General features: G+C 44.2%; 1 protein-coding gene across 2 annotated transcripts in view; it reads right to left on the bottom strand.

The window, feature by feature from the left end:
* The window catches only part of LOC147098605 (very long chain fatty acid elongase 6-like), an 81,162-nt gene that overhangs the window by 10,951 nt on the left and 47,724 nt on the right, over nucleotides 1-22,487 (bottom strand). For both annotated transcript variants that reach the window (XM_085970523.1, XM_085970522.1), the window contains 2 exons: nucleotides 7,581-7,712; nucleotides 858-1,009 (listed from right to left, as the gene is read on the bottom strand). In XM_085970523.1, coding sequence (XP_085826649.1) covers nucleotides 858-1,009; nucleotides 7,581-7,712 — 284 coding nt within the window. The remainder of the gene's footprint in view (nucleotides 1-857; nucleotides 1,010-7,580; nucleotides 7,713-22,487) is intronic.

The raw sequence follows: 22,487 nt of genomic DNA, 5'->3' as shown, positions 1-22,487 counted from the left end.
AATAGATTTGTCAAACACGATTTCCCTTTCATAAAACCATGTTGACTCTGCTAGTTATATTGGTGTACAGAAGTCAGTTTCTTAGTAAAATTTTTTTTAATGTTTTAAAATTAAGCGTTTAAAACGTGCCTATTCATGTCCTTGCATCTAAAAAAAAAGCTGAACTTTTAGAGCTTCCTCGAAGGCCTGCAAACGAGCACGATTAGCAGAAACTCCCAGTAATGATTAATTTGATCTGGGGGCGTGGCAAGTTTTATGGATGGAGCTGGCTTCGAGAACGTTTTTTAAATTAGTGCAAAAGATTGCGGAAACTCGATTTGCGCTGAACGTAATTTGCACTAGTTTGGCCGATTTCAGGCGAATTATACCGGAAGAACCAGCGCAACCGAACAAAACACGCGGCCAATGTTTCTGCATGCACTGAAGGGGGAAACTGTGCGACATTGCAATGCAGCGTATCTGCTTAGAAAGATGTTTTCAGGAAAAGCAAAAATCAGGTCATCGTTGGTTTGGCAAAATGGGGGCTTTTGCCCCCACTTCCAATGCACAGTACCCCTCACCTGTAAATGACTGATGCAGACACGAGGTTGAAAATGTATTTGACTGTACTGTTGAAAGAGTCCAATTATTGTTTTTAAAACAAGCTAGGTTGGAAGGAGGAGGGACAGAAGAAGACTTGAACTCAGAGGTAGCTAATCAGCTGTAGTTTGCTCATTTTACCTTGCACGGAGGGGAGGGTGGAGGTTTGAGCTGTACAAGATCGGAGAACAATTCTGACGGAACACCGTGCAGTAAACACACAAAATCAGAATAAATGGGTGAATGTGGACACAATTCTGTGACGTCCTTTATCTCACCTAGTTCTGGCGCTTTGCTCAAGACAAATGCATATGCCCAGAATTTGCTCACGGGTCCATTGTAGAAGCTCTGGTCACACACGGATTGCTTGAAGCCGCTGGTGTCAAGTACATGCCACATGTACCATCCTGTTCTGAAAGCACCGAGTATGCTGTGAGGGAAAAAAAAGTCTCACTATTACTTTCACATCATTTCAGATGTGTAGTGCTACACTACATACCCCAATTATTGCATAGTTAAGATAAATGTTATGGTTATAGTATAGATTAGCGTACTGTAATATACGCTACCTTTTTAGCATATTATCTCATCTCCTTCCTGAATTATGTGTCTGACACTTCACAGCAATGTGCGTCTTCCTAATGATGCAAGTTTGTAATATTATTAGGAGGTGTACGTTAGAACTGTAGGATTTTAACTGGGAGCAGGAAGGTGCCAGCAGGACAGATTTTTCAGTCCTCCAGATCCCTGTTGAGGTGAAGAGTTGATAATATTTCAGGGATAGGATTATGTGCTTCTTTTAGTACATTGTGAATTTTTATTTTAAATTGGACCCACCCTGTAACGCCACTGTGATTTTCACCAGTTTATTTCCAAAATGCTATGTAGAAATTAATGCTTATTTTTAGATTACTTGCTCACAGAATTTTGCAGCTGATAAAACTATTTCTGACACCCGAATGACTCATTTCCATTTAGCCCTGTGCTCACTTGCCATTTTCAAATTTAGGCCCAGTCACAATGTGTGTCAAATGTTTGGGTGATTTTAGTGTGCGGACGCAAGCTCCATAACCAGGGGAGCAAGTGCTTACTTTTTCTTTTGGGCAACAACAGCTTGCATTTATATAGTGCCTTTAACGTAGGAAAAAATCCCACACGTAGGCACTTCACAGAGGTGTAAGCAGAACTGTCCTCCTTTTACCATATTTTTGTATGCATCAAGAAAGGAATAAACCTTCACAATCTCAACAAAAAAAAACTTTTTAAAAACAGGTAGCCAGACAAGATTTCAACTCTGGCCAACTTATACTTTTGACACGATAGCAAAATACTGCAGATGCTGAAAAGCTTTTCTGAACTATGTTACGCTATCCCAGGGCAATAGTTTTACTGAGAACATCGAAGACCATTCCTTTCCATTTTAATTGCGAGCACTCAAGTGACAGCTTCAGATTGCCCAACAGATGGTTCGGTTATCACTCATTTAAACTCCTTTCACACAGCTAAAACACCACCAAAGTCACACTTTGTATGTGTGTGTGTGTGTGCTGCCTTACTCAAATGCCATGGTGTTAGCTGGGATACGTGAGTGACATTCGAAAATGCTGGCTATGAAAGGAGTTGCTAAAGAAAGTTGTTAAACTGCTCCAGGCAGTTGACTGAGAAGAAAAGGTCGAACAGAGACTTGCAGATGTTCAAGTGAAGTAAAGCCAAGTTTGCAAAGATTGTCACACCAACAAATAGGGTTGACATGTTATTTACTGTATGATTTGTGTTTGTGCAGCCTTGTCATACCGCTTATCAGAGTTATTATTCAGGTAGTTAGACGCAAACTTAACTTGATGAAAGCCAGTAGCTTCAATCGGGGTCACAGTCTCAGAATAAGGGGTCGGCCATTTAGGACTGAGATGGGGAGAAATTTCTTCACTTAAAGGGTTGTGAATCTTTGGAATTTGTTAGCCCAGAGAGCTGTGGATGGTCAGTCATTGAGTATATTCAAGACACAGATCGATAGATTTTTGAATACTAAGGGAATCAAGGGATGCGGGATGGTGGAGATGAGGTAGAAGATCAGCGATGATCTTATTGAATGGCAGAGCAGGCTCAAAGGGCCGAATGGCCTACTCCTGGCTCCTAATTCTTATGTTCTTATGTCTAGTTTCATTTCAATGTTAATTTGAATTAGTAGCACACAAACCAAACTGTGCACTTTAATCTCCCCTCCCCATTAATGACAGTGTAGAACTGTACACAACACTCTGCTGTACAAAGGGTGGGGACAGGCATATCTCCACTAACCCAGCATTTTGACTTGCCACACAGACTTCACACAAGCAGATAAGGTCACGTTTAAGGGTGCAGCCTTAACATTACAAAACACTCTGAACTCATGTCTCCTATGGGCCGTTTCCAGCACTTCCTTGCCTGTTGTCCCCCAATTGAAAATGAATGACTGCTTTGAAACGACCTGTCATTTTGGGATAATTCCTTCTCTGCTTTCCTGTGACGCATACATCGAACTGTGAAGAATTCTTTTGGCCCACACTGTCGTCAGCCCAGATACAAGCTTAAACGTTGATAAATTGCACAATACAAATAAACTTCAGCCCTAGGCCTTTAGCTTATTACGGTTCACAGTCTGCACTTGTGGGTACACAGCCCATGAAAGGAGTCATCTATGGAAAGTTATGGAAGAGGTTCAAACAGTCAAATCAGTGAAAACATTAAATAGAGGTATTAAAATATGATTGTAAATGTCTGATTATGCTCCTGTGAAGTGGCTTGGAACGTTTTACTACATTAAAGGTGCTATATAAATGCAAGTAGTTGTTGTTATAAAATATAGATTTCAGCTCCCTTAATATCAGAAGAAACCAAGATTCTGCAATAAGTCTCTGTCAAATGTGATGAAAATCCACAAAACTAAAGTTTTCCCAGGATCGGGAATTAACACCAATGATACTGGCAGAAAGACATAAGGGAATATTTTACAGTCCCAGCACTGAGGCAGGAGGGATGGAGCATGGCAAGCTTTCTGTTTGCACAAACCGTTCCCACTGGACCTTCCAGAGTCGGCCCTCATTTTGTATGCCAGGCAAGCTCCTAGCTTGGATTGTGATGTAATAAAACTCACTACGCACTTGGTTTGAGTATAAAGCAAGGCTTTAATCAACTTGTTTCAAAACGTGGAGGTCTAGTTGTACTTCACTAGTTCCTGTCTTACAAAATGTCCCTGGTAAGCTGGGCCCATGCCCGAGTATTTATACTCCTTGGACGGCGCCACCAGCTGGCCGTCCAGCGTTATTTCATGAGTAGTGTCTTGATGATGAGATTTATAAGAGATTGTACTTGCGAAAATGGGGGTTAGGGACCGGGGGAGGGGGTCATTTAGGAAGTAGTGAACATAATCAGCCCTTAAAGGGCTGCAAGCTAGAGTTAAAGGCGCGGAGTAATTTGATGTCACTAGAGTGCTCAAAGAAGAAAGTAATCCCAAAAGGGCAGGTGCCAGTGAAGTGGAAAAATCAACATTATTTGAATACTGGCAATCAATGTAAATATCCTCGTCTTTCTTTTGCAGATATAACTGCAGGGAGAAGCTGTATCAGAAAGTGCCTCCCCCTTGAATTTCCTTCCCCTTTCACAAATGTCACTCAATATCTAAAAGAAGTTGACATCCAAAAGTCTTGGCATTTGATTGCTTGAAATATTTAAACTGACCTACTGTAGGAAAGTTGGTGGTGGGGGGACCTCCTGTGCACAATGTAACAGATAGCAGAGTATAGGGGAAAAAAACACCTTTATTTCAACAAGAAGAAAAAACTTGTGCTGCTGTTATACCTGGTTACCAGCTTGAGTCCAGGCGGGATGTGTCAGCCTTTATAAAGTGCCTCATGCTGCACTATTCAGGTGATGCACAGAATTGACACTTATGATTTGACCCGAGTCTGAGCCCTGTCGAAGCACAAATAATGGCTTTGATGCCCGTCATGATGTGCAATGCAGTCTGTGCACTGCGTCGCCTTGTATTACACTAGAGCTGACTTAAGACTATTCCGTTGCCTTGAGCATGTTTGTAGGAGCTGCAAGGGACAGGTGGCTCTCCAATGGGATTTATGTGCTATTCAGGACCACAGCATCTTAAATGCAACCTAAGGATCTGGGTATAACAGCCATGAAAATACTCCTAGAAAACAAACTGCAAAGTCAATACATTTATCCAGATCCAGTCAGTATTCAATCAAGTTCAATTACTCAGGTAGTATTTAATTAACAGGAACTCTATTTACATGTTTCTTTTTACACAAAATAGGATGTCGGCAGATAATTTTGACCGAGGCCCTAAAGTTGGACAGTTAAGTCCCATTTTGCCATTATTAGGATTTGTTGCGGCCATTCAGACCTAATATTTGCTAATGTCGGCTTCATGTGGTGAAAGGTTTTCATTTGGTTAATCTCACAAAATGTATTCTGCCAACGAATAATTACATTTGTAAAGGGCTGGTGGTTGAACGTGATCCACATTATGATCACTGGCTAATCATAAGTGCAATGTTGGAAAAAGCAAACCAGCTATGTCCCTGCAAAATCACCAAGTTTTGCTTCTGTCCGTCAAGGTGAGGGAAGGTTAGCGCTTTGACAACAAATGCTGATTCTTCCCTCTCTTGAAAGCTTGCAATTTGCAAATAAATCAGTGCAGTTGAAACTGCTCCCTATTGCTATTTTGTATTAAAGCCCAGCATTAGCAATGGGGAATAAATAAAATGCAACTGAAAAGTGCGGACGCAGATGACTAGCTGTGTTTGATTATACTTTGAACGACCTCTTGAAATTTAATTGGTGGATCTATTTTCCTTTGCAGAATCTGATGATCTGTACAGGAAATCTGACAAATATTTCATGGAAATATCACACACGACACGTATTGTAACTTATCTTCAGCGCGATGCAATTGGAGCATGCAGTGGGGCCTATCTGAAATTCTTTGTGAATTACACACTCTCTCAAGTTATTTTGAATGTGACCAATTCCATTTGACACTCCAGCTTTGGTCATCGGTGACTCCATGAAGGCCCATTATGAGCTTGCAAGCTTATTAGTGTGCACCAACCTGGAGGGACAGGTGTAACTGGGAAGATCGAAAAATATTTAGAATGGGCAATGCCTGACTGACCTGGAATGTGAAACCAGCTGTGTGATAAATTAGCTTCTGATTATAGGTGGCTTTCCCAGCAATGGTGAGGAGGAAAAGGACACTTGAGAATGCTTCCATGCCAATAATCTAATGACCAGTTCAAATGACGTCCTGAGCTGTTAGTTTCACTTTTACATCTGTTACCTGAAACCCAAGAGTGTATTATTCCCCTGTAACAATTGGTTTGTTTGCTGATACACAATTTTAGTGTTATGTGAGAGGTTTAGTGCAGTTTCTGTCCTTTGTGTCTGTTTTCAGATATTGTCCGCCAGTGTGTTCCATGTAATTGTTACGGTAGCATAGTGATTATGTTACTGGACTAATAATCCAGAAGCCTGGACTAATGATCCGGAGACATGAGTTCAAATCCCACCACGGCAGCTGGGGAATTAAAAAAAAAAATCAATTAATTAAATAAATATGGAACAAAAAGCTAGTATCAGTAATGGTGACCATGAAACAACTGGATTGTCGAAAAACCCATCTGGTTCACTAATGTCCTTTAGGGAAAGAAATCTGCCGTCCTTACCTGGTCTGGCCGATGTGACTCCAGACGCACAGCAATGTGGTTGACTCTGAACTGCCCTGTGCCATGAAGGTAGCTTCAAGGTGTATTCAAGGCGGCGGCTCACCATCAACTTCTCAAGGGCAATTAGGGATGGGCAATAAATGTTGGCCTTGCCAGTGACGCCTACATCCCGTGAATGAATTTAAAAAAACTTTCCAATTCATAAAACCATTTTTGCAACTGTACAAACCAATGTAAAAGAAAAACTCTTAATTGTTCAATATTGGGCCTGGAGCATATGTGACTTTGTTTCTGAACGTAGGACTTTGTTTCTTTTCCCTTTTTGCAGCCAATGCACCAACTGCAACCATGCAACTGGACAACTGAACTGCTTCCAGGCTGCCACTTGTGCACATCTGAACCAGCCCAGGGATAGCACTCCACCTCTTGTGCATAAGAGGCTGCCTTTTTCTTTTCTCCCCATTGGGAGACAGCTAAAATTGGGAACTCAGTGTTACCAAGTACTATGGACACAAACCTGTGCCCTATTTGGAGGTGCCACGTGTTGGCACGCTGTACTGTTCCAAGTAGCACAACCTTCAATCCTTCAAATGTGCTCCCCACTCCAGTTAACCTGGTTGATTCTTAATGCCTAATTTGCTACGAATGATAGTTAACTTCTTAACACACTTAGAAAACTGCCTAGACTTCAAACCTCTACCATTCATTCAATTTCTTTATTATAAGTGTCAAAATTTTAATAGAAATGTATAAATCACTGGACTGGACATAGAAGGAGGAGACATAGGGAGGACTCGTAAAAATCAACATTTCATTGTGCAGTACACACGTCTGCTGCATATATGACAAATAAAATTGAATTGAATTGAATTGAAAAGCTGACCATTTTTATAATACAGGTAAGCAATTTTTGCTAACTGATTGCGTTACCCTCCTACGAAAACAAGTACCTTTTATCAAAGCTCATTGTTGATCTCACTTTGGGTCATTCAACTGCTATATTCAAGAGAGCTGTGTGGCCATCCAACTCATGGAGCCTGCAGTTGGCCACTCCTGTCCTTGCAGCTGGTCCAGTGGAGACTCTTTTTCTAATTTCTCTTTTTAATTTTGCTCGACGTTCCCCCTCTCCAGTCAGCATTTCTAAGATGGGAAACTCAGTGGAATGAGGGATTCCCCCCCCCACCCCGATTCCATAGTCCTGCACAGCGGTACACCACTGAGCTGTGCCGCCTATCATTTAAAATAAAAAGTAGAAATTGCTATAAAATATCCATCACTCACCTGAATAAAGCGAGGGTCAGTGACCACAAGACTAATGGTTTCCGAAGTTCAAACTTCCTCCGCTCTCTCATGTAATACTGCCCTCCAAAGATCAATCCAGCATAAACTGCGGAAAACAGGAACGACTTGCTCCTAAATAAGAAACGGGAGAAGAAACAAAGAGTCATTAATGCTGGATTTTACAAACAGAAGCTCGTGTATACCACTTGCTGAGGCCCTGCTGATCTTAATTTCCAGCAAAATTGCAATAATTAATGTACCATTCAATTTGATTTGACTGTAAAGTGTTTTTAAGCTTATATACACAATGAGATACAAGAGTGCCATAGCTCATGGGAGCACTGGTAGATTGGGCCACAGGTTAGCAAGTTGCAGGCTCAGTTCTGTGGCTCCCCTTCCCTCCTCTCTGATGGTGATTTACTGATCTCAGCTATTGTTACAGAGAGGCGAGGAAATGAATGGAGGCCAAGCGCTGCCTGCAGGGAGGAGAAAGTTGCCAGGTCAAGGGCAATTGGACAAAAAAAACTTTAAACATATAAAGCTTGAGATATTGTTCTCATATTTTTCCTATACCTGAATATTTTCAATACTTTCCAGTTTACTTTTTATGAAATTGTGGGGGAGAAATTGAGTATCGCCCCGTTTGGGGCGTCAGCCTCGCTAGGGCGCTAAAAGTAGCGACCCGGAAGCAGTCGCGGCCGCCGCCGGAAATTGAGTGGTAGCGCCCCAAAGGGAAGCGCGGTGCTACTGGAGGCGCCCCGCATCCCTCTTGGGGCGCTGCAACTGAATATCGTGGCACAACATGCCGCAGCATTGCAGGCCTTCCTCCCCTTCTTAAAGGGGAGGGGCCTTGTGCAGCGCGATCTGGGGCCCAGCTGGGCCCCCGAGGATCGCACATGCAGGCAAAAGAGCCCAGCACCGAGGAGAAATGCTGGGCTCTTGGAACGCAGCCGGCAGTCCGCGGTGGGGGGGGCGGGGGGGTTCAGGAGGCCGGGGACAGGAGCGCAGGCAGGTGTTGGCAGGCGGCCAACAACAAAAATGGCCGCCCTGCACCTCCCCGGCCGCAGGTAGGCCCCCCTGAACCGGTCGGACATAGCGTCCGGCGGTAAATCAGGGGGCGCTTCCAAATATTGCAGCCGGGGCATGAGCGGGGCGCTGCGCACGCCGATGACGTCATCGGTAGCGGCGCAGCGCTAACGGCTAGCGCCACCACTAGCGTCCCGCGAAATTTAGCGGGAGGCATGGACAGTGCCGCGCCCGGGCGCCAGTTGGCTTGCGGCCCACTTAGCGCCCTCTTAAGGCGCTAACGGGTGGTGCAGCCAACTGAATTTCTCCCCGTGTGTTTTAAAAAAAGAAAATTGGGACATTTGGTGATATTTTAATGAAAGTACAATAGTTACATTTTTCCTTACTACCTGGGCTGTTAAAGGTAAGTAATTAATTGTCAATGTGTACATGATAATGATGCAAGGCACCATTTTCCATTGTTTTGTTTTTAATGGTTTTAAGGCATTGCTGCAGGTATTTCCTCCATTTGCCTGCCTCTAGCTCATTTGCATCATATTAATTACGCCAAGTGGCCTGTGAATTGTTAATTTAATACTTTCAAAGTGTTTATCCCAGTTAAATATGATTATAAACCATTTTACTCTTTTTGCTAACTGTTTTTAATTGTAGCATCTCCAGGCTCCCCCAATGGTTCAGTGAGTTTATCAGGTGGGTATCTGAGCCACAATAATAACTGTTTATGTAGCGCCATTTACATTGAAATGTCTCAAACCACTTTTGCACAATTATTTTTTGAAGCGCAGTGACTATGTTTTGCCAGCTCAGATATGCTTCAGTGTTATTTCTTACTATGGAATACATCAGTAATTTTAATGCTTGCTTGTCACTAAATGGCCTTTCCTGCAAAAACTAAACAGGGCATTTCTGACCGATGGAAATTAATTGCAATGCTCAGGCTGTGTCTGTAGCCTAATTTACCAATAGGGATGCAATCTGCACCTAAATTACTAGAAATGGGTTTTAAACAGACTGAAATGGTAGCATGTGGTTTGTGCCCAATTTTCGGGATTGGCTCATTATCCTAAGTATGCATAGCTTCAAGTGCGATTTGCAGAGGTGCAGGGAACACACGAGTGATGGAAATGCAAAATTGGGTGCAGGGGAAGGTTGCAGTAGCGTTCCGAAATCGTTTCAACTCATTAGCATTCTTTGCCAAGGTTTAAAGTCAAGCGGAGAAATGAAAGCAAAGAAAATCTAAGTTGCAGGCATGCATCCTCAGGCAAGTGACAAGAGAACCTCAGCACCTGCTTCCTGTTTGATAGCTGCTGAAATGGAGGTGGTGCTGCATGAGGTGTTTGCAAGGAGGGTGGCTTTCTGTGCCACTCCACTCCATAGGTCCACATTACAGCTTGTTAAGTTTCAGGCTACAGCTGCAGGTATCCTTGCAGCAGATAGTACAGCTATCGTACTAGTACAGCTCTGTATTTGGCTCTCTGCTAATCTGGACATTGAAAAGACATTGCCCACAGCCACTGCAAGGTAGCTGTGCTAGGACCTGCGCTTATAGTAGGCAGCATCTAGGGCATGATGCATCAAGGTATGCTGCTCGTTGGTTCCCCGGCACACATCCTTTTATGAAAAGTCACTGAAATCGTTACATACTGTGACTGGAGTGCTTTGGCTTAAGCATCCAACATTGGCCCAGAAATTCGGGTCGGAGGCTTCCCGCGGGTGCAAGCCTCCGACCTGCACTTACCTAGCGCGCCGGCCGTTGTGCTGTGGGCCCGCGTTGGATTCTGATCCTGGGCCTGCTCCAACTGCCGGCGCGCAGTGCTTGCGTATCCCAGGGGCGCAGTTAGTTCGAAGCGTCCCCTGGGATCACGTGGGCCATGGAGAGCCAATGGTAGCAGGGAATCTGTATTCATAGAATTGACAGGAAGACCGGTCAAATCTATGAATACAATTCAGCCCCAAAACATCACCAGAACTTCAAATACATTTTTTAAAAATCACATTTTAAAAATAACTATAAATTACATAAAATAACTATTTTAAACAATAATTTAAATTTTTGAAAGAATTAATTATAGTTTCTAACGGGGCTAAAAATAAACTTAACCTTTCTTTAAAGTATTTAAAAATAACTGTGGAAAAAATGTTTTAATTTAACTTAATTCACCACTTACCTTGTTAAAAGCAGGCCTTGTGGCTGCTTTTTACAAGTGTAGCTCCTGGAGACTTACCCTCCCGGAGAAACCTGCAAAAAAAAACGGAAGTTCCAGGCGTACGTGCTGCCTCTCCGGCGCACGCGTTCGACCTGCGAACCCCTTCCTTTAAGGGAACGGAAGTTCCGGTTTCCCGCGCATGCGCAGTGCATGCACGAAACCGGCACTTTCGTTGGGCCTACGCGTGAGTACCCAGCGCGTACTCACCCGTGGGGACCCGAAGTTCTGGGCCATTATGGATAGTCCAGCTTTTACGTATCTTAATGGTGCCATCAGGTTTGCTGTCCCTGCTTCCATTAGGAATAGGAAGCTTCCACATGCACTAATCATCTGCCAACACGAGTCTGATCACCTTTGTCTGCAGATACAGGTGTGAGTCCAGCGAGTGGCACAAAACACCTCTCGTGCAGCCTGACCTACTAGGCATCCTTCGGTAGGTCGTACACCACTTTTTCCAGATACCTCAGGTAGAGGGATTCTCAATGGAAAGCCAGTAATGGTCTAAGCAGGCAAAAAGTATTAAAACACACAAAAAATGAGGGGTTTTGATAAAGTAAATAAGGAGAAACTGTTTCTACTGGGAAGAGAGTGGGCAACCAGAGGACACAGATTTAAAATAATTGGCAAAAGAACCAGAGGAGAGATCAGGAGACATTTCTTTACGCAGCAAGTTATGATCTGGAATGCACTGCCTGAAAGGGTGATGGAAGCAGATTCAATAGTAACTTTCAAAAGGGAATTAGATATATACAGTACTTGAAAGGGAAAAATTTGAAGGGCTATGGGGAAAGAGCAAGGGAGTGGGACTAATTGGATAGCTCTTTCAGTTGACGCAGGCATGATGGGCTGAATGGCCTCCTTCTGTACTGTATTATTATATGATCCTATGAAAGGCTTATGAGAACCTAACTGCTGAAAGAAAATTGGCTGATGGTATTCTTTAGACAGAAGTCATAAAAGAAATAAGGCAGGATGTCGTTCCACAGACTGGTGAGATGTGGCTTCTCATTTCCATGTGATTAGATTCCTGATCCAAGTCAGGCCATCAGGGTAGAGGGGGCAGAGTTTGGATGGTTCTCCAAAGAGGGACTGTAGGGAAACCAGTAACCCATCCACTCTCACTCCCACTACACGCCAGATTAAACAACAACAACTTGCATTTATATAGCGCCTTTAAAAGTAGTAAAATGTACCAAAGCGTTTCACAGTAGCGACTATCATACAAAATTTGACACCGAGCCACATAAGGAGATATTAGGATAGGTTACCAAAATCTTGAAGCTAGTAGCTTTTGGGGAAATTAGATATAATCAAATTAAAAAAAAAGATTTCCTAAAATACCAAAATAGTTTATTTTTGTTTTATTCATTCATAGGATGTGGGCATCGCTGGCAAAGCCACCATTTATTGCCCATCCCTAATTGCCCTTGAGAAGCTGCCTTCTTGAACCGCTGCAGTCCGTGTGGTGAAGATATTCCCACAGTGCTGTTAGGGAGTGAGTTCTAGGATTTTGACCCAGCAACAATGAAGGAACGGCGATATTCTTCCAAGTCAGGATGGTGTGTGACTTGGAGGGGAACTTGGAGGTGGTGGTGTTCCCATGCGCCTGCTGCCCTTGTCCTTCTAGGTGGAAGAGGTCGCGGGTTTGGAAGGTGCTGTCGAAGAAGCCTTGGCGAGTTGCTGCAGTGCATCTTGTAGATGGTACACATTGCAGCCACGGTACGCCAGTGCTGGGAGTGAATGTTTAAGGTGGTGGATGGGGTGCCAATGAAGCGGGCTGCTTTGTCCTGGATGGTGTCGAGCTTCCTGATTCCTCCCCCCCCCACCCGGATATAAACTGCAATCCATAAGTTTTTCAAGTTTAGTTTTCAATCCTCCACAAAGGCACGAGGCAGGAAAATGGGTCAAGAAGTGTCAGGTTTTTGAAGTAAACATAGTCTGTTTAATGAAAACTGAAAGATAAACTATCATTCAATGATGAATGCAGCTTGTTCAGCAGTTTACAGCTAAAAGTACAATTAGTCATGCTGACATGCAGCAACTCAATGCTTAGGATTTGGAGAGTTATTACGAACAGGACAGATGGAGGAATCCATTCAACCCCCTCCCCCAAAGTAGTATCACTTTATGGTAATAAATCAAATCTTGTAATGTTCAAGCAGACTTCAGTGGTTGTTCCATCCATTTTCCCTCCCTGCTGTCAAAGTGCAGTGCGGGGCCTGGCCATATGAGCACAAACTGTGCCCAGTTTTGTTTTTATTCCATTTTCTTTTTAATTATTTGCTTCTGTGGGGAAACAGCTGACAACTCATCCCGCCGAGGAGAGGAGCGTATAACTAAATAGTTCACATCAGGCAAAGCAAGCAGATGTACAATACCATCGCCAGGAACAGGGTCAGCAGCTGCCACTACGCCTGGCAATGTACGGTGTACGTTTTGGTCACACTGTGCTTGCTCCGAGTTTTCCACTGGTGCCACATTGGGCAAATTCTACTGACAGTCTATCTCCAACTTTCAGCACTCTTTTTATGATGAATACTATAAAGGCACACATTTGTACTCTGCCTTTCTTGAGGAATATTCCTTCATTCATAGCACTACGATTGTTTTTAAAATCTGGTTTTACTTTAATTTTTGTTGCAAAAATGCTATTTCAACCACTCCACCGTTAACATAAGAAAATGTCCCAAGGTATAAGGAGAACCGGCACTAAGCTGGAAGGAAGAGATTAGGAAGGGTGACCGAGAAGTGATGGGGCCTGAGGCGGTTTGTAAAGTTGGAACGGAGAGGTGGAAAGGCAGAGAGATTTAGTTAGGGATTTCCAAAAAGTAGGACTGAGATAGCTGAATGTTGTGGCACCAGTGACGGGGTGAAAGGACATATATTCAAGAAGGAGTTGGATATATTTCTTAAGGCTAAAGGGATCAAGGGATATGGGGAGAAGGCAGGGACAGGGTACTGAATTTGGATGATCAGCCATGATCTCATTGAATGGCGGATCAGGCTCGAAGGGCCGAATGGCCTACTCCTGCTCCTATCTTCTAGGTTTCTAAAAAAGGCCCGAGTCAGAGGAAGCGAAGGTGGGGGAGTGGTTCTAGGGCTGGAGAAGATTGCAGAGTTAGGGATGGGGCAAGAAACAGGGTAGAGCAATGCGATGGAAAGAAAGAACTTGCATTTACATAGCGTTTTTCACAACATCAGGACGTCCCAAAGCGTTTTACAGCCAATGAAGTACTTTTAAAGTGTAGTCACTGTTGTAATGTAGGGAATCTCTGCAGCCAATTTGCGCACAGCAAGCTCCCGCAAATAGCAATGAGATATATGGCCAGATAATCTATTTTAGTGATGTTGGTTGAGGGATAAATATTGAGCTGGGCACTGGGGAGAACTCCCTTTCGCTTCTTCAAAATAGTGCCATGGGATCTTCTCCGTCCACCTAGGGTTTAGAGATGAGGTCAAGGATTTTAAATGTGATTTGTTGCAGCACCGGAAGCCAGTGTAGGTCAGTGAGGTCAGGGATGATGGTCAAGCGGGGACTTAGAACAGGAGATAAGTGACAGAGTATTGGACAGCTGGAGGGTGGAGTATGGGAGGCTAGCAAGAAAAGCGTTGAAGCAGTTGAATCTGGAGGTGGCAAAGGCATGGGTATGGGTCTCCGCGGTGCCGAGGTGGATGTAGGTGCAGAGGCGGGAAAAGTTGAGGAGGTGGAAGTAAACAGATCTTGGAGATGGATGAGATTTATGAGGTTTAAAACTCAGCTCAGGGTTAAACAAGATGCCGATGTTGTGAATGGTCTGATTCAACCTAACAAGAGTGGTCAGGGAGGTGGATTGAGTCAGTGGCAAGGGAGCAGAGTTATGGCCAGGACTGAAGATGTTATGGCTTTGGGATGCGGGCCATTGCCTGTGGGAAGGAGGGGAGAAAGCTGGAAGGGATGTTAACAAAAGGAGCTCAAGTAACTTCAACGTGCCTTTCCATTTCCAGTCCTTCATGCTTTGTTGCTGCAACTGATCCTTCCTGACCGTTATAAGCTTTTCCCTGCCTCACCGATTGGGATTGTTTTCCACTAATTAAAGTTCTTTGAACGTGAATTTACTCAGGCCAGAAATAAGCGTCTTGAATGTTTCCAGCTTGGGTAGGAGGTTTGGCACAGGTCAGCAACTATTCCTCATAGCTGCTATTGGTGAGCAGCTCCCTCTACTGTACAACCCGACAATTTAATTCTTCACACAGCGGGCCTTAAGGTCCTGTTCAGGTCAGTGTGCCAGAACACTATTTTACTTTTGATGCTCGATAGCAGTCATTCCCCTCCCCTATCATTCTGCATTAGGCAAGGTTGAAGTCAGCCTTGGGAGGTGAAGGGCAATCTCCAAGCAGTTCTTTATCCTTTGGCATTCTAACCTTATGGAAGCAAAACAAAGCTGTCTTGTGCTTGAAATATGGCAATCCTGTAATGGTCGAAAAAACACAGGGGGCGGATTTTCGTGGTCTTGCACCCGAGGGGATTGGATAATCTGGCTCCCTTATGGGTACGTGCTCCTCCTTGCCCAATTTTTCTGCATTCGCTGCAACCTTGGCCTAATTCATTCAGGTGCAGGAACTGCAAGATCTGCTCCACAAAGTGAAATCTCTGTAGCCCTTATTGAGTCAGCCTTGGCTCAGTGGTAGCACTCTCCCTAGCCAGTGCTTTCTCTCAACCATCATCAGTAAAACAGATTATGGCCCAGAACTTCGGGTCTCCACGGGTGAGTACGCACGGGGTACTCACCCGTAAGCCCAATGGAAGTGCCGGTTTCCTGCATGCACTGTGCATGCGCGGGAAACTGGCACTTCCATTCCCCTGAAAGAAGGGGTTCAGAGGTTGAACGCGTGCGCAGGAGAGGCTGCGCGTGTGCATTGAACTTACTTTTTTTTTTGCAGGTTTTCCCGGGAGGGTAAATCTACAGAAGTTACACATTTAAAAAGCAGGCGCAAGGCCTGTTTTTTACAAGGTAAGTGGTGAATTAATTAAAATTAAAACATTTTTTCCACAGGTTTATTATTTTTAAATACTTTAAAGTAAGGTAAGTTTATTTTTAGCCCCGTAAATTATTGTTTAAAATAGTTATTTCATGTAATTTATTGTTTATTTAAAAAATGTGATTTAAAAAAAATTTATTTGAAGATTTAGTGCTGTTTTGGGGCCGTAGTATTTATAACTTTTGACAGGTCTTCCTGTCAATCTTATGAATGGAGCATTCCCTGCTCCGATTGGCTCCCCATGGCCCACGTGATCCCAGGGGACGCATCGAACTAACTGTGCCCCTGGGATACGCAAGCACTGCGCGCCGGCAGCTGGAGCAGGCCCCGGATCGGAATCCCACGGGGGCCCACAGCTCAACGGCCGGCGCGCAAGCTAAGTGCAGGTCGGGGCTTACACCCGCGGGAAGCCCCCGACCCGAATTTCTGGGCCATTATCTGATCATTTATCTCATTGCTCTTTGTGGGATCTTACTGTGCGCAAATTGGCTGCTGCGTTTCCCTACATTACAAGTGTTTACACTTCAAAAGTACTTCAACTGGCTGTGAGGCACTTTGAGCCATGCCGAGGATGAGAAAGGCACTATATAAATGCTTTCTTAGAAGCAGACATTCATCAAGTGGCAGTTTTAAGGCGTTCTGCCTTATGAAGAAGTTGTAAAATTAAGATAATTTTATATTCATCTCCGTTAGACCTTTATAAGACAGCATCACAGTCCAAGAGCCAACTTGCAAAAAAAATGGTTGAATAAATTAAATTTTAGCACTCCCTGACAAAAAAGGTTTCTGTAAGTACAAGCCTAAAAAAGTCCCTTATGCTTTGTTCTATTACTTACAGGTCTCGAGTTTTTTTTACCTGGGGGTAGATAGAAAGGTGATACAACTCCAAACGTATGCAGTTTTGGGCTCAAGACTATCACATCAGTGGTGATAACAGTGTTACAGACCTCTCTATCCCCGCTATTAAATCCCGTTTGGGATGAGTGTATGCAATGGTATTCATTATATCGGACGCCTGCATTGCTATTCAAATTCCAGAGTAACTTTCGGATTGCTCCCTTTTTTTGTAGAATCAGTAGTTTTGACATTAAAATTTAGTCAGGAAAACATCAGCACTTTTTAAAATCCATTTCATTTAAGGCATCAGGTGCATAGGATGCATGTCATGCTGAGAAGTCATTGTGTAAGCAGATTGATTGCATTTTGAGTTATATAATACCGACACAGTAAACTAGTCATTTGCCATAATCGGAGTCATTACAAAGTATTACGAAGTATTTACAGCACAGAAACAGGCCATTCGGCCCAACTGGTTTATGCCAGCGTTTATGCTCCACACGAGCCTCCTCCCATCAATGTTCCCTGTAAGCTGCGCTCTGTTCTGCGCGGCCTGCTTCTTTTATTGCAAGATCCCCTTAAATTTTTGTGCATGCACGGTACTTACAATGGAAAAGCCGGCAAGCGGCCTGCGCAGCTTAGAGGGAACATTGTCTCCCGCCCTTCTTCATCTAACCCCATCGACACATCCTTCTATTCCTGTCTCCCTCATGTGCTTATCTAGCTTCCCCTTAAATGCATCTATACTATTCGCCTCAACTACTCCTTGTGGTCGCGAGTTCCACATCTGGGTGAAGAAGTTTCTCCTGAATTCCCTATTGGATTTATTAATGACTGTCTTATATTTATGGGCTCGCGTTCCGGTCTCGCCTGCAAGTGCAAACATCCTCTCTGCGTCTACCCTTTCAAGCCCCTTCATAATCTTAAAGACCTCCATCACGTCACCCCTCAGTCTTCTCTTTTCTAGAGAAAAGAGTCCCAGCCAGTCTTGCAATATTTCAGTGAAATTCACAGATGTCGTGCATTACGCTGCTTCCCTGTGCGACATCAGTTTGCAGGTATTGTAATGGCTGCAACAAACGATCCCTGCTAACCAACACAGGCTTGATCCAGAGTGGCAGGAAACCCGTGCGTGAAAGAAAATGGTGCGTTGGTGCATGAATGCATTGTGCTACTGGCTGCTGGGATACAAGTTCTCCCCTGTGGTTCCTCACGCAGAGGGAAGAGTGACTCAATGTGGGGGCAATATTAACCTAGCCCGCTGATCGGGAAATCGATAGGATCTGGTGCAACGCTGGTTTTACACCCAGCTCTATTTTACCCTCCATTGAAGTCAGCGGAGAGTAATAATGGGCGGGGTGTAAAACCGGCGTTCCACCCGATCCCGTGGGTTTCCTGCCTGGAGAGTTAGGTTAAAATTACAATAGTTGTGCACCTTCCTGGCTTTAGCTGAGCTGCAGGAATTGTTCACCTGTCTGTTTCCTCTCTTTTAGTTGGGTCAGTGGGGTGACCTTGGTTCTACATCATGTGTCGCTGATTAATCTTCAAGCACTCTCCTCTTGGAAGAGCGCTTCTAATACGTTTCAAATGACCCTACATAAAGTAACATTATTTGCAGGTATTCACCTGCATATTGCACAGCTGGTTTATAATACTGTGAATCTCTTGCACAGTATGCAGACGACGCTTGCGTATGCGCTCACTCGGAGATCGAACTCCAAACTATCGTCAACACCTTCACCGAAGCGTGCGACAGCATGGGCCTTACACTAAACATCCGTAAGACAAAGGTCCTCTACCAACCTGCCCCCGCCACAGAGTACTGCCCCCCGATTATCAAACTCCACGACAAGGCCTTGGACAACGTGGACCACTTTCCATACCTCGGGAGCCTACTGTCAACAAGGGCAGACGTCGATGACGAAGTCCAACACTGCCTTCAGTGTGCCAGTGCAGCCTTCGGTCACCTGAGGAAGTGTTTGAAGACCAGAACCTCAAACCCGGCACTAAGCTCATGGTCTACAGAGCAGCAGTGATACCCGCCCTCCTGTATGCCTCAGAGACATGGACCATGTACAGCAGGCACCTCAAAGCACTGGAGAGGTACCACCAACGCTGCCTCCGCAAGATCCTGCAAATCCATTGGCAGGATAGGCGCACCAACGTCAGTGTTCTTGCTCAGGCCAACATCCCCAACATCGAAGCTTTGACCACGCTCAATCAGCTCCGATGGACGGGTCACATTGTCCGCATGCCCGATATGAGACTCCCAAAACAAGCGCTCTACTCGGAGCTCTGGCACGGCAAGAGAGCCCCAGGTGGGCAGAGGAAACGCTTCAAGGACACCCTCAAAGCCTCCTTGAAAAAGTGCAACATCCCCCACCACCGACACCTGGGAATCCCTGGCCCAAGACCGCACAAAGTGGAGGAGAAGCATCCGGGAAGGCGCCGAACACCTCGAGTCTCTTCGCCGGGAGCAAGCGGAAGCCAAGCGCAGGCAGCGCAAGGAGCGCACGTCAACCCAAGCACCCCAACCGCCCCCTTCAACCGTCTGCCCCACCTGTGACAGAGACTGTAGGTCCCGCATTGGACTCATCAGTCACCTGAGAACTCATTGTTAATGTGGAAGCAAGTCATCCTCGGCTCCGAGGCATTGCCTAAGACTGGAGACTGAGAAGACTGGGAATCTCTTGCGATGCCCTGTGGCTGTGAAAGGCATCAAGAGAGCCGGTGGATGATCCGCCTGTTTCCTCAGTCAGGACCTGGTGTGTAAGGAACTAAGCAGATTTAGGCAAAGAACGAAAGCAGTACAGAGTCTGCAAGCTGACATCAGGGGGTAATGTTGTGAGTCCGCCCTGCCCGTGAGGAACTCCACTGCCAGCAGCACGAGAAATTTGGCCGCCCACTGCCCACGACTGCCCGTCGGAACTTCTGCTTTGTGTTTCCAGTGGGCGTTGCTCCTCTCCAGCAACACAGACTTGTCAAATTAGCTCCTTGGTGTAAGACAGCAAATGGTCAACCAGGACCATCTGTAACAGAGAGGCCAATCACTCAGTGACTGGTATCTAGGCCAACTTACTTCTCACTTTTCCTTTTAAGGCACTTTCAGAGTCTTCAAAAAAAATACTAGCAGCCATTAGAAAGAGAAAAAGACTTGCATTTATATAGCGCCTTTCAAGACCACCGGACATCCCAAAGTGCTTTGCAGCCAATGAAGTTCTTTTTGGAGTGTAGTCACTGTTGTAATGTAGGAAACGCAGTAGACAATTTGCACACAGCAAGCTCCCACAAACAGCAGTGTGATAATGACCAGATAATCTGTTTTTTTTAAAGTGATGTTGGTTGAGGGATAAATATTGGCCCCAGGACATTGGGGAGAACTCCCCTGCTCTGCTTCGAAATAGTGCCATGGGATCTTTTACATCCACCCGAGAGGGCAGACGGGGCCTCAGTTTAACATCTCATCCGAAAGACGGCACCTCCGACAGTGCAGCATTCCCTCAGTACTGCACTGGAGTGTCAGCCTCGGTTAGGCAGTAAACAGTGCAAGTTCAGTCAGGCAAGTTTCTGTAGCTCCCATTTCTTGTTCTTTGTCATTCTGCATTCCTTACAATGCAGTGCAGATACTTTCACTTCCTCATTTTTAACTACAGGAATATTATACCTTGTGTTGCTTGGCTAGAGCTTTGTTTAAAGCCACCTGTCCCTTTGTGGAGTTCGATTGCTGAGCTCACCAAATTAAGTAAGAGATTTCTGGGGAGGAATTGTCTACTGAGGTGATTTTTTTTTTCAAATTTATATCTGTCGCGCTTGATCATTTCCTAGGCCCAAGTCCTTTGTCAATGCTGTTCTTAGGTAACCAGAAGGAGAGCCGCAGACACTATCGCTTTGATTTATTTTTTCCACTTTGTGGGAAGTGACCAAAATGATATGGCAGGAGCAGGGGAGTTCTCCCCAGTGTCCTGGCTAACATTTATCCCTCAACCAACATCACAAACACATTATCCGGCCAATTATCTCATTGCTATTTGTGGGACCTTGCTGTGTGCAAATTGGTTGCCGTATTTCCCACTAACAGTGACTACACTCGAAAACTACTTCATTGGCTGTGAAGCACTTTGGGGCAGTCTGCGAACGTGGAAGGTGCTGGATAAATACAAATCAGCAATGCTGAACCTTTGGGGAAAATGGTAGATCAGTAAAATTCAGTGATGCTTAACTGCAAAGAAATAATGAAGAATCAGACAGTGTGTGTTGAGAGAAGCTAAACTGAGTATAATAAGGCCAAGGGTCTGGTGGAGAGGTTTGTGTCATAATAAAAAGCTAGCTGAACTGCTGTGCAAATGGATTAAAAACATTCATCGATAAAACACCACAAAGGTTTTAAAGATGATAGAAGCCTTTCAAAAAAACTGATGTTACTTTGCTCATACTGGGAGCTAAGTATTGCTCCATCTCCTTTAATATATTATACATCTCCCTACCTCCCAAAAAACATCAAGTGTTCAACCACAGAATTTATCGGAAGGTGGGGGCGGGGAGAAAAATCATGATGTTTGTGTTTTTTCTTGAGTATTCTTGCAAGCAACCTCTGGATTGGATTTCTCAATGAGTTTTAGTATTTTGTAGTATAACCTACGTGTAACATTACAATCTATTTTCAACATACTTCATATCAATTGAAGTGCTGTATGTGATCACAGCCACATTTTTGTTTCGACATACATTTCTCTCAGAGAAAGGGGGGAGGGAAGCATGAAACAGCCCAAATACACTTAATGATTTTCTTTGTTCTCCTCTGCTTTGAACCAGTCCCCGGTCAAGGCCTCTTCCTAAACCTCTGCAAACTGTAGTACGATAGCAAAATACTGCAGATGTTGGAAATCCGAAGAAGGGGATGTTGCCTGACTTGCTGAGTTTTTCCAGCATTTTCTGTTGTTACTCTGCAAACTGTGCTGTGCAGCCAGCTTCTAAGAGGCATGCAGAATTGTGATTGATTCATTAGTTAAAACAAATCCTCATCCCAACTCTTCCTCTTGCCCACCCTGCTCCGATTTTCATTCTTTAAGGCACAGATTAGATTGTGGCCTGAAGCAGTTCCGTGTCTGACCGCTCTCCGGCATAGTGTATGATCACATTAGCAATCTGCGACCAGGACTACCGTTACAATTCTGAACAAAAATGAGGGAGGACGATTAATTCGGAGAAGACCATGAATTAAGAAATGCTGACATTGGGCTTCTGTACAGTCCTCTGCTTTTAGTTGTCTATAATGAATTACATTTATAATCTGGATTAGAGAAAAGTCACTTTCATGATTCCATTATACGGCCGACAACTAATATATTCTGACAGCTGTAAAAACATTTAGTTCTCCATGACCTAAATGTATTGGACAGGGTTCAGAAAAGTGACAACTATGATTCGGGAATTCGAAATTCCAAGGGTAGACTGACAAAACTAAAACAGTTTTCATTGAAGACTGAGAGACAATATGATCCAAATCTTTGAAATGTTGAAAGGGGTAATATTGAAGTAAACAGTTTTTCCAATTCAGCTGGGATTGCAGGATTTCAAAAGATGTAAATGCAAAATAGTCAAGCCTCGTGCAAGGCTAGAACTTTATGGAAATAGACTTCCATGAAAGTTAGTTAGTGCTAAATTAATGAATCCCATTAAACAGGAGTTGGGTGATTATCTGCCTATAATCGGGATTGAAGGTCACAAAAAAATAAATTTAGGTCCAAGTAATTAAATAAATGAAGGAGCTTTAAGACACATGCTAATCATAGTAATACAATATTATCTGAAGGTAGTT

The sequence above is a fragment of the Somniosus microcephalus genome, chromosome 29 (assembly GCF_052327205.1).
Source record: "Somniosus microcephalus isolate GS21.2 chromosome 29, FLI_Smic_1.0, whole genome shotgun sequence".
In the NCBI taxonomy this organism is placed as follows: Eukaryota; Metazoa; Chordata; class Chondrichthyes; order Squaliformes; family Somniosidae; genus Somniosus; species Somniosus microcephalus.
The sequence above is the reverse complement of the archived record's forward strand: the minus strand, read 5'-3'. Positions and strand labels throughout refer to the sequence as shown.